Source organism: Ambystoma mexicanum, chromosome 11 (assembly GCF_040938575.1).
Source record: "Ambystoma mexicanum isolate Mex_15411 chromosome 11, UKY_AmexF1_1, whole genome shotgun sequence".
Lineage (NCBI taxonomy): Eukaryota > Metazoa > Chordata > Amphibia > Caudata > Ambystomatidae > Ambystoma > Ambystoma mexicanum.
The window spans coordinates 687,963,048-687,982,367 of NC_090934.1; the positions used below are offsets into that span (position 1 = coordinate 687,963,048).

Here is a 19,320-nt window from a genome sequence, read left to right on the forward strand (position 1 = left end):
ACCAGATATGTTTGCATTGTTCTGCAATTAAAAGGTATGCCTCGTATTGCACGGCCATGCAATTAATGGTGCTTAACTTTTATTCAAGCATCCTGTATTTAAATGCCGATATGCCCCGGGTTTAGTTTGCCCCGGGGTTATAGACTTCGTAAAGTGGACGATGGGGCACGTGTGCCCGCTAAAACCATGCCTGGAATTGCATTGTTTTTGGATAAGTGACGTTGGGCGTGCCTCGCGGAAGGTTTTTTTTTTACTAAGTAAAACAATAATTGCAATTCTGGGCTTGTTATTGCCCAACTCCAGAGCCTTTAAGGACGTGTGCGCTCGTAGTGACGTTTTAATTCACGACGTGGTGTCTGGTTCGAGTACAGCACGAAGATTCGGCAGGGAAACCTGAACGGAACCGTCTATCCAACGATTTGAACGTTCTGGCAATCTTCGCAAAAACCTCATTCCAAAACGGCAATGCGTATGTTCGAATTTATTTCTGGCTAAGTAAAAGGTTCTCAGAGCAGCAGTAGGGCTCGTGGGATATATGTGGCGATGTGTTCCGCTTTCCCTGTCATTTTAGGGGAGGCCTGTGTTGATATGCCACACTTGGGTTTAGGTGGATTAGTGATGCTCCCGCTCGCATTCTGTGTTGGGCGGCGTGTCTCCTGGCGGGTGCTTGGAGCGGAGCCTGTTTCAGTGGCAAGCGGAGCCCAGTATATCGCCTTTACGGAAAATGTCTCTCAATAACGATGGGTTGAAGAAATCATAGCCCCAAACAAAGGAAAAAAGGGGCGGAGCGACCTTAAACAAAACTATGTTATTGAGAAAGGTGTCTGAAAATGTTTTCATACAGATCCGACACGTTCCTACTCACATGAGCAGGCAACTGTGCCAAACACATTCCCCCTCACCCGTCCGCGTTCCCGGCCCGATTATGTTCCACCCTTTGCTGTACTCGGCAGCCTCTCTTCTTTCAGTCCTTTCCTTGTATCACATTTCATCACTTTTTTTTCCTTCACCCACTTCCTGTCGCACACTTTCTTACCACTCTCTCTTTGCTTGTTAGACACTCCTCGTTTCATCCCCAGTTTCTATCTCGAGTAGCTCTGATGCCCCTGCACGTTTGGCACTGCTCTTTCTCCACAACCCAGCCTACCAATTCTGCTGACCCTCCTCTCACCCCATCACCATACACCTCCGCTTTCGGGGTTTCCATGCTGGAGTAAGGGCTCGAACCCTGATCACGTGAACTAGGAGGAGAGGACTTCTGACCCCTTTAGCTTAATGTCGCCGAAATCACAGGGCTAGCGCAACAGGAAATGGCGTAATTCGCCCTTGCCCCATATCCGGACTGACATCAAAGGGAGTGATGTCGGCACATCTGTGACCATGACGAATTCACAGAAAATTGTACAATGCGCTATTCACTGCAAAACTAATATTGACTTAAAGGTGGCACCGAAGCAAACATAACGCAGCCATACCAACCCAGCGTGTGCCTATGACTAAGAGTCACAGCTGTGATGGTGCACTTGACATACATTACGGTGCCCCTTACTGGTCCTCGGTAACCCGTACCCCTGCTTTTGTGGTTTTTCAGGACTCGAGAGACAAATATTCATTTTTTATTTTATTTTTTTAAAAGAGTCTCTTGAACATATTGGCTGCAACACAATGTGCGACCCTTAGCAAGCTAAAAGAAATGTCCAGGCCCCCTCTATGCGTGCTTCTGAATGGGCGTGCTCAGAGCGTAGCCAGGATTGTCTAACAAGCGGGCCTGAAGCTAATGTAGTTGGGCCCACCACAGTGACATTAACATCTGTAAATGCCCACACAGCACATCGTAGTGGGCATTTTAGATTTTGGGTGGGTCTTGCCCACTCGGCAGTACCATGTCCTTGCCTATGCCTCTGGGTGGTTTCTTCCATGGGTGTAAGTGGGAAGAAGGCAATGGTGGTGCCTTCATGTGGTGAAGCTGGGCGGGCGTCTTAGAAATTAGTGCTAATGGCAGTGCTTTAAGTGTAGGGTGACCAGACATCCCGGTTTTCCTGGGACAGTCCGGGGAAATCTGTGTCCTGGAAGTTTTTTAATTTAAAAAACCCAGTCCGGGGTTTCAAGGGTGGGTGGCTACAGTCCTTGTTTTTGCTGGGACCGGATTTAAAAATCCAAAAATCGGGTCCTGGCGCAACTCTTCCTGCGCGAATGGGGGCGTGAAATGCTTTTCACCCCCCCCCTTTCCCCTCCCGGCGCTCTCCTCCAATGAGAGGAGTGTGCTTGTGAGCACACCCCCTCCCAGCACCCGTCAAAGGACAGCAGCATAGAAGTAGGACTACAGTTTTATTTGTATTTACAGTTTTCCTATTTCTATGTCTATGGCCTGTCCCGTTTTTTTAACATTTTTTATCTGATCATCCTATTTAAGTGGGATGAGAAAATGAGGGGGTGTGGCCTACATTATGGGGGTGGCTGTCGCCCTTGGCTACTCTTGTTTTATTGTCCCGTGCTGGGGATTCACCCGAGCCCTAAGCCCGTGTTGAATTGCACTGTGCTGTTTTCATTGGTGCTCAATTCACTTGGTTTCATCAACAGACTGCGTCAAGCAGTCAATTGACTCAAACCAATGTAATCCAGCACCTACAAAATAGCACAGTGCCCATATGTGTTGGTGGGCAAGGAGAACTTGCTAAATCTGTGTACTGGACGGCGTCCTTGCATACCCGTTCCCTCCGTATGTCTAATTAGGCCCTTGAATCTGCTCATCTGTAAAAGTATAGCCCCGCATAGACGGACACACACTCTCTCCTTCTCTCCCCCTACGGTCCAGTTATATGGGTAGTCCGATGTTAATGTGCCAGACACACACATTAAGGCGCAGAGCAAGCTAATGGGCCCAGAGTGCCCAGGTCTGGCTTTTCACTCGGATGGTTCCGGTTGGACACAGTAGGCAGCGTCCAGTGCACATGGTGCCGACTCCTAGCCTGGTGGTCTGGGGTTAGAACCAGTAGCCGATTCACAGGATGCTTACTGCTGGTCTGAGGGCTGTGATGCCACCACTACCTCTAGGTGAACATCAGTGGTCGAAGTGGGCGGGAGCGATCGGGAGTGGTGTTCCTATACTTCTTTTAAATAAGTTTTACCGTTCCTATACTTTTATTTTAAAAAGAAACCGCCCGGAACGGTTTCGTTTTAAAATAAAAGTGTAGGAAGAAGTTGAAACTTGCACTTTCAGTGCACTGCCCTTAAAGAGCAAGTGCATGGGTTTTGGGTTTTGTATTGTGCATGGGAGGAGGTGTGGCAATGGGGTTTGTGGGGGAGTGGTGCAGGCCAGTAGGGAACACAGTTCCACTACTTCTTTTTGTACACTTCGACCACTGGTGAACATGCTAGTGTATGAATGTCCCAGGGTATACAGCTCTCTACCATACTTTCTCCCCCTGTGGGGAGAGGTGTTCAGAGCAAGGCTGCCACCTGCATTCTTTCAGTGGCCTTCATATGCCAGAATTGTCACCTGGAACCGATACAATAGCCAGCAACGTACTACTGTGGGCTCTGCCTGCCACAGCAGCCATCAGCAAATGTGCATGGTCCCCGATCCTAGCTAGGGCTGCTGTAATTGGACACAGTCGACAAAGCACATGTCTCTTGCTCTCAGCTGCAGTGGTTATGATTGCATGCAACAACCTAAGCACATGACACCTGGCCATAGCTGGGGCATCTGTGAAATCGCAGATCAAGGAATGCGCATGACCCTTGTTCCTGCGCAGGAGTCTATGCACACAAGGCTTGATGCTAGCTGAGGGGGACCCTGCAGACAAGGCTATTCACCAGCAGCCAGTGTACAGAGTGCCCAGGTGAATGTACACCAGCTTTTAATGGGCAATCAAGAAGCAGTTTTCTAAAAGGCCCTAGCATTTACAGTTATCTGGAAGGCGCTCCGGTTGTGGGATCACCAGATGACTCCATAGCCCTGTGACACCTGGTTTCCAACCCTGGGCTCTCTTCTCCTTTACACCTCTGTGGATCAGATGCTTACCTCCAATTTGTCATGTTATTGGATCTTAGACAGCATGGCTCCGGGCGTTTGTCTGCCCTCTTGGCACTTTGGGTCCTGCAAGAGAACCCTCGGCTTGGGTGCTTAGTAGGATAGAGGGTGAACACGTGAGGCAGATGTAAAGGTGGGTAATCATCTACATGTTAAGAAGCATGGGGTGATGTGTGCATGAGAGGGTGCTCTGCTTGAGTGGTTGGGTCGCTGAATGCGGGTGGCATCAGAAAACATCAACATGGCCAAGCTACAACTTCGAAAATTCACAAGGTCTTCTAAAAAAACTATGTACTGGAAAGGCGGTGTCCCAATGGCATGGAGTCATCTGGTTACCGTAATCAGAAGGCAAGGTAATGCCCTACTAGTGGAAGAGGAAGTCTTCTGCTAGACCAACTGATGATGTATGGCTTCAAATAAAGAACATCAAAGGTTAACACTTCAATGAGGTTTACCAGGGTGGAACATGAATGGACGCCTACCTGTTGAAGTGGCGCCAGCTGTGCCCATGGACTGGCTGTTCATGTGTGCCTGCATGTGAGGAGGTGTGTATGTATCATAGCTCCGCCCATTCACTGACGGACTAGTGGGCAGCATGCAAGAGTAGGAGGAGGCCTGGCTGGGAACTGGGGGCTGTAAGAAGAAAGAAAAGTAACATTACAACAAGTGGAGGGCACAGATTTGTGATGTTAAACACAAACACTGTACTTCCTGACTTCCACTTCCTGTCTAGATAGAAAGATAGATAAACAGAGGGGGAGGGGAGAATTGAAGGGGGAGGCGGGTAGAGTGAGATTGAAAGACAGAAAAAGAAAGATAGAAGGCTTACGTTTGTAAGTACTAATGTGTGTGTTCCGTGATGTATAGCTGTTCCTATGTAGGCAACTATAATTCCAGTGAGGTAGAGAGGACGTCTGTTTGGACGTCGTGAGGATTTGCTGTGACATTGTCTGTAGCTGCTGCACAACAACAGCCGGGTCTGCCCATTCTTGCTCTCTGCGTTGCCCCAACCATATGCTTGTTCGACATACTCTCCGATTTCACTCAGTGACACAAATATATCGAAAGGACCATGATGCACAGTTACAGACAGACAGACCAACAGCTAAAAGGCTCCATACCGATAGACAGCTAGTCACAGCCTGATTGAGAAATGGATTGAGGGAGAGATGGTGTGACAGACGGATAGCAAGTGTGTCGCACAAAAAAAACTATGGAAAGATACATGGAGGAAATGGCTGGGGGAAGACCCAGGGACAGTAGTACAGAGTGTGGAGCAGTGAATAAAATGACCTAAATTAGCTGGTTGCGCATTTGGTCGACTCATTTTGAGCAAGCCGACCAAACACATATATGTATGTTAGGGTTTAAGGGTGAGAACGTGGGCGGGACATTTAACACATTACAAAATAAAAGTTGTGCGACAGGGCATGGGCGGACAGACTTTGTATCATTTTTCTTTGAAGTTTCTCAAAGTCGTATTAAGGCAAAACAGTATTCAAAGTAGATTAGAGAATGCTGGCATGAGTGGAAATGGTTGTGTATAGCAGCAGTACATTAACTGGAGTGTGGGGGAATATGCTGGGAACGAAGCTCTGTGGGTTAGAGAAAAAGGCTTGGATATATAGGTGCCCTTCAATCAGGGTTCATATAGATTACACTTTCTTTGAAGCTACTGACGCCTTGCACTTGTAAGCATGCTGCTGGTGACTTCATTTTGTCAGGTCGAGCATCCCAGCTGCTTCTTCATCAAGGATGATGGCCATCCTAGTCTATCTGCAGGTGGATCCTCACGCATCAGTCCCAATCCCAGTCTGAAAAGGATGGGCCATAGTCCTACAGATGGGACAATGTTAAGGACGTTCTAGTAGATGTTGACCTGATGTCTTATCACCAAATGGTGGGTTTCAAACTAAGAACAGTATCAGAATCAGCCAATAAATAAGGCCTTTGGGTGGTGAAGCAAAATGTGCAACTATAAAGACTCCAAACTTTGGAGCAGCCAACTGTTAACTTTTGTGGGATTTATTCAAGAAACGCTTGAAAAAAATATTTATTCTGGGTTGGAGGAATTTTTAATTAGAGTTGGACATTTTAGATATAGCAAATGTATATGTGAGGCAAGCCACTAAAAGCAACTGGTAATGCCACTATAGAACCCAAGAGACCCAAACACACATACACGTACCACCTTACCATTTACACAGAATCACAGCAACCAGTGGAACAAGGAGGGTGAGGCTAGCAGCGCAGTCACGAGAGCAAAACCGCAGAGAGATGGAAAATTTATAAAGCGAGGAGATAACCTTCTGCATATATGTCATTCAAAGGAAGAAATATAATGGCAAATCTATGATGCGGACAGGGGAATTGGGACATGTAAAGCAGAAGACAGGAAATTAGCAGAATTGATCAACCGACACGTGTTTTCACTATCCAAATAAAATCAAAGCGAAAGTACTGGTCAACTGCTGGACAATAAATGGAATGAAGCTTGGGGCTGACCCTCTTACACACAATGGTGTCCCAACCGGAGCTTGCAATGCAGACAAGCCAATGAGATCAGCTGATATGCAGCCGCGGACGGAAACACCACTAGCAAATCCATTCAGATTCTTCTAACTAGAGGGGGCGTCTTCTGGATGATTGGAGAAAGTAAGATGGAAGTCTATTATAAAAGGAGGTCAGAGAGGGGCCCTGCAACCACAGGGTAGCTAGCCTGTATTGGTGGCCGTGGCATTAAAGGAATCTTTAATATAGGAAAGAATAATAGAACACTTTGACTAGAGTCGATACAGAATCCAAGGCAGCATGATTTCACAAGGGGAAGGTTATGCTAAATAAATCCAATTGAGCCCTTAAATTGAGTAACCAAGACAACGGATCAAAGCACGAGGATGAAGGTGATCTACTTAGATACAGTAAAGAATCTCATACAGAAGACTTGTGAACGGGTTGTGCAGCCATATCATAGATATCTGTGGGTCTATCTATCTACATTAGGGTTGGGCTAGTGCAGAAATCTGGCTCGGTTACCAATGAAAAAGTCGCAAATGGTAAAATTGTTCCTTTTGTGACAGACTGTTCAGTAGTGCAGAAGGGGGAGTTTGGGGTAAAATGTGCTGCAAATCAAACATTTTAATGAATATTTGCTCAGTAACACTGGTCAAAATTACTAGCTGCCCAGTCAAGTAACTCAAACGTGTTCATATTTGGTTTGAGCCTGCATTTCGGGGATTGCCATAACGCCCTATAGGCCAGCCCAAGCCTGTTGAACATCTCACATTCTCGTTATCCAGTGCCAGAAGTATGAATATGTATGTAGTTCTGCACTCTATTTGTCTAAAGGGTGTTACTTGCAATGTCATTGGGTGCCAGTATTGCGAGAGAAGTCCAACAGGTTTATGTTCTCTTAGGACCAGAGCTATATGTCAGAGATCACCTATTCATTTATATCTCTTAATATGTATATCTATATGCATCTATGCATATTTTGCTGTGTTTTACATTAAGGATCGATATGCTACACACAATGGTGATGAGTGAGGGAAGGAACTATTGGTCACGAGTGAGTAGTTCAGTCATAGAGGTCATACATTTACGTAGATGTTACTTAACTTATCGCATGACTTAAAAGCGGCAATTCTTTTGTTTACATAACTGGCGCCACAGAATGTAATTTTAGGATTAAGTTTAACAGCGCATGAACAAAACAGCTTGGATGCTTTTTACTCATTGGACTTGCGGGGAGAGTCCAGGAATTCGAGTTTCCCCTTGGATGACACCACCAGAGACAGACATGCAAACATACTAACATAAATGACCTCTCTTGTTACATATTGGTGTTTGCAAAGATATACTTCCTAGCGCCATGCTTGATATGATATCATTAATGATGCCATCAATGCACAATTGCCAATTTTATGTATGTTGTCCTCAGGGGTACAGTGTCTACAGCCTAATCGTGGGATTCTGAGAAACCTGCAACTTCCGTTTGGAGGTTAAAGGGAACTAGCAGGGAACCCTGGTACTACCCCGGAACCAGGGAACAACATCTGATATTTTCAGAAAATGATCCATAGAGATCATTTAGAAACACACATTATTTTAATGTATGAAGATTAATTCACATATAAATAAACAGCATGCATAGAAGGCAGACAGCAAAAATGAATTTACATGGGCCTAAATCAGCACAGACGGCAACAAGACACACATCCCAAATGAACACACTCCTCATACACACATAATTCATAAACCTACTACCAAACATTCAAACAATTCAATAACAATGTTCTCAAACAGTGGAAAATTAGACAACAAGCTTGAATGGCCGAAGTCATGAAAGATGGCTTCAACTTTTCATATTTCCATCTTTTGGCCAACCAGTTCCGACGTATATGAATAATAACATGTCATGTCTTCATCAGGGGATTATTTCTGAAGAACATTGAAATCATGTCCACAGTGCCAAACTGCAAGCATGTGAGTCAACAATGCAAACTTCGTGTGGCACAGTGAAGATGTTAGTAAACTCCAGTAAGTGAAGTTGCCAAAGCGGCATGCAGGATTTGCAAATCATATACATCGAAATGGGTTGGATGTTGTAGAAGATCACTGTTTTGGCCAAAAGATGGAAATATGAAAAGTCGAAGCCATCTTTCACGACTTCGGCCATTTAAGCGTGTTGTCCAATTTTCCACAGTTTGAGAACATTGTTATTGAATTGTTCGGATGTTTGGTAGTGGGGTCGGGGGGGTTATGAATGATGTGTGTATGAGGAGTGTGTTCATGTGGGATTTGTGTCCTCTGGCCTTCTGGGCTGATTGTAATTGTGTTAGGCTCATGTACATTCATTTTTGCTGTGTGCCTTCTATGCATGTTGTTTATTTAGATGTATATTCATCTTCATACATTGATTAATTGAAATAATGTGTTTCTCTAAATAATCTCTTCGGATAATTGTATGGAGGTTAAAGGGATACATGATACAGAGAGTTCCAGTGATCCAAGAGAAATTTACTGGAACACCACAACAGTAGCTCTGTCCTACGTAGTGCAGAATGGCAGGAGTTGTCTGAGGAGCCTAATTCAATAGCATCAGGTCTTCTTAATGTTATAAAAGCCTCAGGCATGGAGAACAGGAATCTAATGTTCCCAATGGGAACCGAAGAAAAAGGGACGGTGGGAAGAAATGATTCAGCTGACGTAAGGGAGGCATAACTGCACAATGTAAAATTGTGTCACATAGAGCGCTAGTTTGCACAATGCCCAACTAATTGCTTTTTTATTTGTGGACCTCTCTGATGGAGAAGTAGAGCTTTGGTAAAACTATCCAAATCTCCTTGGAGTTTTGCATAGCAAAAGGCTTTCTCACTTATAGTGGTGGCGGCGTATTTCAAAACGTGAAAATCTAAAATCTTGTGCTCTAAAACATGCACTAAACGTTCCTAGATTATTGTCCAACAATGTCTCTTTTCATAAACCAGGGTTATATTTTTTGCAAAGATATAAGTCAAACTCATGTTGGTTTCAGTTCTTGAAGCTCACGTCTGATTCCAACTTAAAAATTATGTCATCAGTAAACTTGGAATGTGTATTAGTGGATGTTTAAATCACAAATAGAGAGTAGGTCAAATTGTAATTGATTGTTTCCAACCATACAAATTAAAGTTTGCCTCCTTTGCATCTGATGGGTCAGATACTAGTACTGTCCTCAAATATAAACACAAATATATTTAAATATCTTATGACACATTAAACAAATCCCACGTTAGGATTTTGAAATTTTGAAATCTTTAGAATTAAACATTTTTTTTTGGCTCCGCATTGATCCCCTAAGGTCATTCGGATTGTTTGGCCTGTATTGGCCAAACTAAACTAGCCCTCTTACATTTGAACACATGTAAAAAAAGATTTGTGAAACATCAATTATGGATACAGTCAATCAATGAGCTTGTGACACCTCTAAACCAATACAGGCCCTAAAAGGGGTGAAATTAACAACTCAGAGGGCCAAAAAGAATTATTAGGAAGAAAGTTGAATTTGAATGCCTGCTCGACAGTGGTCACGGATATGCGATAAAGAATGCATGTTAAAATATTGCTAGAAATGTAATATTCTCCTTTTCCATTCCCACCTATAAATTGCGCATGTCAATCAATAGTTTGCCACAGCTAAAGTTATTAGTGCAGATGTCAGTGGTTCCGTTTTGAGCAGTGTCTACATGTAATGTAATGTAATGTAAGTGTCCTCGTTCAGCATCCGTCTGCCACTGTTGGCTGTAAGAAAAATGGGGGTGGGGTTCATTAATGTAACAGTGGAAAAAGCAGATGCGAAACCTGTGTTGTTGATGGGCGCAGACCGAAAATACCTGGTTCCTGAGTGCCAATCTGCTTTCTATGGGTTTGGCGGAAGAAACTTCGGAGTATGTTATCCATTGGGAAGAATCCAAGATCCAATAGACATTACCCTCTCTCGGTCCAGTACTAAACCAGCTGATAAATGTAAACGGGGGATGTGCATACAAAGAAGAAGCTTGAGGATCTCTCTGAATTCAACAAAATGGCATCAGTGTGGATGGGATCAGCCATTTCTATATTTTGTGTAGCTCATGACAATTCTTACATCCGATAAGGTTACCTCAATATGGGTTTTGAAATTAGAGCGTTCACATCATCTCATAAACTAATTACGAACGCTGTTTTGAAACTTGTTATTGTCTTGCATTGCATTTTTGAAACTAATGTTTGCACTCTTTGGCACTTTCAATAACATGAAATTATTTTGTTGCATTTTTACCATTTGCTAAAGTTTCACTTCAATACTGTGTGCACTAAATTAACACAAACATTAGTTCATCATAGAAAAAGGTATAAACCAAGCAGAGACGAATTTCTGATCAATGCAAATCAGGGGAAGTCTCTTATGCCCTTAGCTCCTCATGCCAACATCCATGCCAAGGAACCAAATGAGAGCCCACAATGACTGCCTGCAACAGTTATTGTGAGGCACTTGTGCTCTGCAGTAGGCTGCAAAGCCTTTGCATAGGGAGTTTAGATTGCCTAACTTTTTTCTTCACATGCATTTATCCTTACACATTGATAATTCTTAACGTCTGGCTTCATTTTTGTGTTTGGCAAGATTAGAAAGGAAACTACCATTTGTTCAAAGAAAAACAAGAATGGGACGCCTTAATTAGGCTAACGGGATAATGTAACTGCATTATAGGCGTTCATGGCCGCAAAGGCTGCTACCTTAGGCAGACCAAGACAATTTAACAACAGCAAAAACAATGTTTTAACTATAAATGATCATATCCTTATATTATCTGACCAGAGAATGGCAGTGAAAATGAATGTTTCATTGGTGTAGGGATGGCTCTTGGGCATTGGGTGGCGAGAAGGACTTCAAGACAGCCACATAGTTTGTCATATGCACAGAGCCTGAACAGCCATCTATCATTTACAGTTTGGTATGATAACTGTATTAAAGGGGGTTTATAAAGCAATAAAGTAGAGAAAAGATTAATCAATTGTCTCATGAGCCTTGTTGTGAAGTCATTGCAACATGATGTGTAATATACATGGGATTATAGATGTTTACAGTCATACCTAAGAAGAGCAAGGGGCGGGAGGTCCATACCTAAGTGGGCACCTTTCATGTTCTTCCACTGAAAATATATGCAACATATATTTGGGCACATGTTCTGTGTGCACAGGACTCCTTGGAACAATGTTTTATCTTCAACCGTGCCAGGGTTCATCAGTGAGCATGTGAACCTTTGAGCGCAGCGCGAAAGTGTGAAATGTCAGGGCTCATTTGTCTATCACTATGCTGATGTTTTTGGCACCATTTTTGTATTTGTTTTTTTTTTATATATAGTGCATACCTAGCTAGGAAGCAATGGAGCACGGTGCGTGTAATTCAGTCTAACATATGCAGTAAGAAGGGGGAATTGCAGTATGTGGCACATAATGCTCTGGCCATGGTGGTGGGATGTGAAACAGCAATGCAAGCAGCCTATGTGGCACCTAAGTATTGACGGAAGAATAAGGTTTTGAATTTCTTTCTGAACTGCATTAGCCTTGGTGCAGTTCGGTTTACTACTGTGATGGTATTCAACTGGGCAGGAGATAGCATGATACTTACCAGTTTCTTCTCAGGCCTAGCCTTGGCTTGGCTGCTGAGGAACCAGGTGTGTGAGCAGTGGTTGCCTTATACGTAATGCAGGTAGCCTTAAAGCATACTCTGGGTGGGATAGGAGGTCAGCGCAGCTCCCTTAGGATGGGAGAAATAAGGTTGATTTTCTGGTTTCCATTATATGATATGGCATTTATAACGCGCTTATACACAAGTGTTTCAAGGTGCGATGAGGCAGGGCAGGGGGAACAGAGGGAAGACGAGATAACGATCCTACTAGACCAGGTGTCATTCAGATCGTGCAAGTGCATAGGAAGGGGGAAAGGGTAAAATGCGGGGGGAGGAGGAGGAGGGGATAGTGCAGTACATGGGATAAATAGAATAAATAAACAATAAGTAAAAGTACAGCCAGCTGGTGGCAAGTGCAAGGGTAAGTGCAGACATCAGGAGTCAGGTGCTGGTAGTGGGACTGTAGGGATACAGAAACAGTCCCCAAGTGCGGGGATTGCCAGCAAGGCAGTGCAGGTGTGCGACTAACGGGGGAGGGGATATGGGCCCGAGATCAGAGGATGGCCAGGTAGCCAGTGCAGTTTCAGTTTCGCAGGAAAATCAGCAGAGCACCGGAGGAGAGAAAGCAGAGGCAAAGAGAAAGATTTTGAGGTGCTTCCGGAACCAGAGATGATTCTCCTCAAGTTTCAGGGAGGCTGTTCCAGAAAGAGGCCCGAGCTGAAGAAAGAGATCTACCACCAACTTGTTGCTTGGAGAAGCGACTGACCCTGAGGGAGTTGGAGGCGGATATGATATGGTATTTATAACGTGCCTATACACGAGGGTGAGCGGAGATCTCGAGGAGGAAGATATTTAGGAAGAGAGAGTTGAAGGTATTGAGGCCCCAGGCGGCCTTGTGGACAATGCAGAGGGTTTTGAACATAATCCTCGCAGCCACTGGGAGCCAGTGCAAGGATTTCAATCCTGGAGAGATACGATCCCTGGGCTTGAGGCCAAGGACAAGTCTCGCAGTCCTGTGCTGGATGAGTTGCAGAGGGCAGAGAGTAGAAGCAGGCAGATTTAGAAAGAGGCTGTTGCAATAGTCCAGCCTAGAGAGAACCAGAGCTCTGGAGACAGTGAGCATCTGGGGGAAAGAGAGGAATTGAAGAATACCTCTGAGGAGGTGCAGCTGGTAGTGTGACTTCTTAGAGATGTCAGAGATGTAAGGCGAGAAGGAGTGCGTGGAGTCGAAGATGACCCTGAGGTTTTTAGCCTCACTGGTGGGAGCAGGAAGAGGGCTTGGAGAAGCCGGCCAGAGAGTGACAGGAAAGGAGGGAGCGGGTGTGCCGATGAGGAGAATCCCAGTCTTATTGGCATTAAGGCAGAGATCATTGGAGGCACACTACTCCTGGATGGTGGACAGACAGTCAGAGATGAGAGAAGGAGAAGAGGTGGCTGAAGGTAGCCTGAAAATGAGCTGAGTGTCATCCGCATAGCACTGGAAGTTATGAGTCATGCAGCGGGGCCAAGCACATCACTGCAATGCTCGTGAGGAGGGAGTTTCCATCAGCGATGTGGGAGATTACCAGGGCCTGAACTGTTTTTCTGGGGTGGGGGGATTTTATACTCCAGAGGAGGGTTTGTTAATACCAGGTGGATTGGGACTTTTTGGTTGATATGTTGTTGGAAGCAGCGAGTGCCTTCTTTAGAAGACCCAAGTGATTTGGCAGTTGGGCCAAGTAATGTTTGAAGCTGTCAAGGTGTATGTCACAGATCCGCCCTTCAATGGCAGCCTGCTTACATGGATGGCCGAGTAGAACAAATGCCATCTTTGTGGGATCAGGCTTCAGGTATGTGCTTGTCATCCAGGCGTTTCGGGAGGCAAAACAATTCCTGAGGTCTGAGATGTCCCATGTACCTGTCACTTTTAAGTATAATTGGCTGTGGTCTGGCTATTGGTGGAGTGAGATGTTGGGGTCATTGAGATGTCGGAATCCCAGAATCCCAACAGCCCCATGTACAGATTAAAGATCACCAGGGAGAGTTGTGAGTCTTGTTGACCTCTGCAGGTGACCACACAGTGTGTCTGACCTATTTATTTACTTTTGCATTTGTTGCAGCGCGTGGAACTTTTGGGTATCTAGGCATTAGTGAGACAAAAAATAAAATACAGAGTACAGCGAATGCAAGAAACAAATTAGAAAACACGACGGGGAGGAAGGGGTGTCATGCTATCTTAAACGTCTTGGTTCGAGGAGCAGGGGCGGAGGAGGGGGAGACAGGTATCTGAATGTCTTAGTTAGCTCAGGGGATTGTTTAGGCAAAAAGCCACATTTTTTGTTTTTTTCTGAAGGTCCAATAGGAGGGTTCCTTTCTCAGGGTGATGGGGAGATTGTTCCAGAGCTTGGCAGCCATGACAGGAAAGCTCTGTCCTCCTGTGATTTTTCTGGTGAAGGTGGGCACTCTGAGTAGATGGCTGTTTGTGGATCTTAGAGAGCAAGGCATGGAGTATTTCTTCACCTGTTGAGATAGGTAGGCCAGGGCAGTGGTCGTGGTGCACCAGTGTATGATGGAGAGAGTTTCGAATGTAATCCTTTCACGGATTGGAAGCCAGTGGGCATCTTTCCTGGCCTTTGTGATGTGGTTGTGTTTGGACAAACCTAGGGCTGCTCGCAGTGCATTGTTTTGGATGGTTTGCAGCTTGCACAAGTTGCGTTCGGAGGTTCCTACAAAGAGAGCGTTACAGTAATCCAGAGGTGTTGCTATGGGGGGCTGAGGGGGCTCTAGCCCCGGGACTTTTGGTTGTAGCCCCAGATAGAAGCTCAGGCGTTGCAACAAAAAAGGCTAGCTAGCCCCCAGTCCTGACAGTCCCAAAATTAGCACAGCCCCCGATCTTTTCCAGAGCTGGCAACACCTATGCAGTAATCCAATTTGGCTCCGGTGATGTCTCAGGCTACTGTGAGTCAGTTAGTTGTGGTAAGGAATGGCTTGCTGGCATTAATAGTTTTGCGGTGTAGGCAGCAGAGGAAGCAATAGTGTTGACCTTGCAAGAGAGGTCAAGGGTGGTGTCTATGTAGATGGCTAGGGTTTTGGCTGCAGAAGATGTTTGGATACCATTGCCCTCAATGTCAAAAGCTTTGTAAACTGGGTCAATGCTGCGGAGGGTGGAGTGCGAGCCTACAATGAGGATCTATGTTTTGTCATCGTTGAGGCACAATTGATGGGTTGCCATCCAGTTTTGGACGATGGGCCTCATTCTGAGTAGGGCACAAAGGGATACCGGGCACCGTTAAGGACATTGGTGCCGGTAATCCCTTTGCGCCCTACTACGAGGTCCCTTAGCGGGTCCCGCAATTGGCGCCTGGTTTTACTAGACGCCCTTAGCGGGAGCCGCTAAGGGACCAGAGAGCTAATAACGGTACCGCAAATTGCGGTACAGTTATTAGCTACTTCCCCATTCCCATTTAGCCCTATGGGGGATGAAATGGGAATGGGGAATGTTTTTTTCATTGGGGACTTACAGGTCCCTCCAAGGTTGGAATGGACTGGTAAGTCCTCATTGGACCAGGGCGGACTCGGTACCGGTATGGGAGGTAGTCATGGCGCAAATAGCTCCATGATTACCTCCATACTCGGGATGAGGCCCAATGTCATAAACTTCATTGATGGTTGTGGTGTCTTGGTGATATGAACCAGAGAGGGGAGGAGGATTTAGGTGTCGTCGACATAATTTGTGTACGATATGCCGAGGGCATCTAGATGATCAAAGAGGGGTTTGGTATAAAGGTTGTACATGGTTGGGGAGATGCAGGACCCTTGTGGGACTCCACGGGTTACTGGTGCTAGTGGGTCATCTGAACAGAATGCTGCCTGTAAGAGAGATAAGATGCAAACCACTTGAGAACTGTGCCTGAGAAGCCCATTCTGTTTGTGAGTAGGTTGATCCGTGTGAGGTGGTTAACCATGTTGAACATGGCAGAGAGCTCAATGAGAACTAGGAGGCGTGAGTCTCTTCTGTCCATGATTTGAAGAGCTTCATCTATGACCTAGATGGTGGCAGTTTTAGTGCTATATTTTAGCCTGAACCCAAATTGGTAATGACAGGCCATTTTGATTAATCCGATTATCGAGTTGGTTAGAAACTGTCTTCTCAATGATACATATACATTTACATATATCAATAGGGGTTGGATTCTTATTTGCATATATGAAAGCAATGTTGAGCCAATGTCCTGAATCTAGAACATTGATTCGAGCAGAGGTAGATATATCTCCACTCATGGATGAAGGTGTCAAATCCCTCTACTAGCAATTTTGATTATTGACAACAGATTGAGGTGGCTCTATGAATAGTAGAACATTCATACCAAGTGAGGTGGGATGTTAAATGGATTTGCTAGCTTTCAGTAACTATAAGGTTGAAATTCATATCTGCATCTCCCAACCTGTTCCATGTTCTCCCCTAAGGATATGGTAAATGAAAAGGCATTTGAGTCATGTGTAGCTATACTGTCCCATTTACATTATTTTCCTATCAGGTAAGGAGATCAATTTGTAGCCGTGGGAGAGCTTTTCTATCCTGCAACTTCTTGACGGCATTGTAATACTGAAGATGTCGTATTCTGTGTGATGGTGGAGCCTGAAGTTTAGCATATTGGGGACTATGCATTGTGAGGTACCAATATGCATTAGGATTATGATGAGGTAAATTAATATATGGGCATGTTGAGTCCCTATTGGCTATAGTGAGCTCTCTCTCAGGTTTATCTTCCCATAGAGATCCAGAGGTGGAATATATTCAAATGGTTGACTGCGGCCACCAAGATTTAAGTTTATGAGGCTCTTAGTAGCTTTCCTGTTTATGTTACAGTAGCGCCATTTATTAGCTTGAATCAGGCCACATACGCACAAGACAACAATGATCCTGATTGGGCAGTGTGGTGTTTAAAAGCCAGCCCCGGGATCAAATGAACTGAAAGGCCATGTTGGTCCCAAAATGAGCCATGCATTAGTTTGAATCAGGCCACATACCCACAAGACAACAATGGCCCTGATTGGGCAGTGTGGTGTTTAAAATCCAGCCTCAGGATCAAATAAACTGAAAGGCCATGTTAGGCTCAAAATGTGCAGAAATACCTTCTTGTCATGGGAAGGCACACTGGCAGACTGAAAAGCCAGCATCAAGAAGTTCAACATTGCTAATGTGCCTAGTGAATTCAAATGTATGTACTTCTGCAGTTGAGGCCAGGAATATGTGAAAAACGAAACCAGGCTACAGAAGGGAAATGGAAAGGCACATTGTGAACTAACAGACAAAAAATGCAGCATTTCATTTTCAGCTGCACCATCAAAAATTATGTTTTCAAAGAACGACAAATTCACTTACTAAGTGTGCCTACTTTTCCTTCGAGGTGATTGAAGCATGAAGTGATCATTTGTAAATACAAATATTGCGATCTTGGAAAGGAGTGCATGTGCAGCTTAAAAACAATGTACAGATGGGAAAGTGAACAGTCGTGGCAAGGTACAAATATATTAAAAATAAACAGAAGGCCTCATATGCCCAATGAAATGTAACCTTCACAAATATAAGTGTCTGTTTCTAGAGGTATGACTTTAAGTTTCTATTTCCTAGTAAGGGCTCTGTTTCTATTCAGAACACGCAAGCAGTGACCATGAAGGCATTTTATTGGGGCCTGTTCTCCTTGAGAGAAGAAAGACTGATGGGTTAATTGCAGGCCCAAGTCAACAACAGAGCAGCAGAGAGTGGATTGGTTGCTCCTAGGAGAAATTAACCTTAAATGTGGAATGAGAGTGAGGATCTGCATATATGTTTGAAGATTCCCATAAGTGTAAATGAATGATCATAGTTTGTTCATTTTCTCAAGAATCATAGGTCACAGCATAATGGTTCAAGTATCACTAAAATGCTGCTGAAAATGCCTATTTATGGAAGTAATCCATATAAAAATTCGACCATTCAGACTTGAGTTACAAACTTAAATGTGTTCTTAACTCTCCAGAAAATGTCGCAAAGCAGAGATTTGGAGATGGGATAACTTAATATATTAGATAGTTGGGTAGAAAATGTCACGTTCATAACTAATATATTTGTTGTGTAAACCATGAAAAACCACTGTTTGAACGTGCAACCTCGTGCAAACATGGGAATCATTTTATTAAGTCTGGCATGATTAGAGGCATCTCTGTATATATTGTCATGTTTTTTTGTAAGATACAAACTTTTGCCATGCAGAAACCTTTTAGGTGAAAACTCCAGTGGGTGGATTCATCCCTCCCATCCTTTCAACTACATAACTCGGGGAACATATTCTGAGAGAGGAGCTTGTCCTTGGGGACCATAGGGGTCCAATTAAGATTCAGGGCTAATAAGCTAGCACCTCCTCATTTTTAATTTTCCGAGGAGTGGTTTTGAGGTTCAAAAGTGGATGCACACGCCAGAGGAGAGGAGAGCTGCCTAAAATAATCTAAGTGAGAACTGAAAGAGGGTTGCAGAATGTAACCCTGTCTGGGAGGTGCGTGACACTACCTGGGGTACAACTGCTGATGAGAGTGCTGAAGGAAATCAGGGAAACATAGACAGATGCTGGGATCTTTGCAAGGAGAACCAAATAGCGGGATGAATGCTGGTGGCTATACATGACTGAAGCACCTGACCAGATCCCCGCTTTCTCCAACAGAGGGTCCAGAAATGCTGATGTATCCCTGAGCACCAGCCCCAGAGACATTCTATGTTAGTAATGTGTCTAACTGAACCAAGTGTGGGGACTTGTTTGATTTAATACCTTCTCCTGAATTAATGGGTGGGGGTATGGAAGTAGACCCTTAGCATTTTACAAAATAATAATTAAATGAATTACCCTATAGCTAAATAACACTGGGTGATGTTGTTAACATTCCAAATTAAGAAAAACGCTCCCAGGAAGAAGAAATAGTCATTTAAAGTGAGTTGTTTTTCCCAATTTCATTCCGAACCCCAAAACTCCCTCAAGGGAAGGGGTGTCCTTGTCTAAAAAAAAATCCTAATTGTTCACCATTTGTCAGACCTGGCCTTAAAGCAGAGGGGTAATAAATGTACACTGAATGTCAGGGTTTTTGGTGCTCGTGGAGAGAGGTGTCTTGCTAAACGAAATAA

The 19,320-nt window shown here is 44.4% G+C and overlaps 1 protein-coding gene across 9 annotated transcripts in view; it reads right to left on the minus strand.

Moving 5' to 3' along the window:
* The window catches only part of PAX6 (paired box 6), a 58,920-nt gene that overhangs the window by 1,371 nt on the left and 38,229 nt on the right, over positions 1–19,320 (minus strand). For 4 of the 9 annotated variants that reach the window (XM_069623554.1, XM_069623550.1, XM_069623551.1 and 1 more), the window contains one exon: positions 4,516–4,666. The exons of the other annotated variants lie outside the window; for them this stretch is intronic. In XM_069623554.1, the coding sequence (XP_069479655.1) occupies positions 4,516–4,666 (151 nt within the window). The remainder of the gene's footprint in view (positions 1–4,515; positions 4,667–19,320) is intronic. 9 annotated transcript variants of the gene reach the window in all.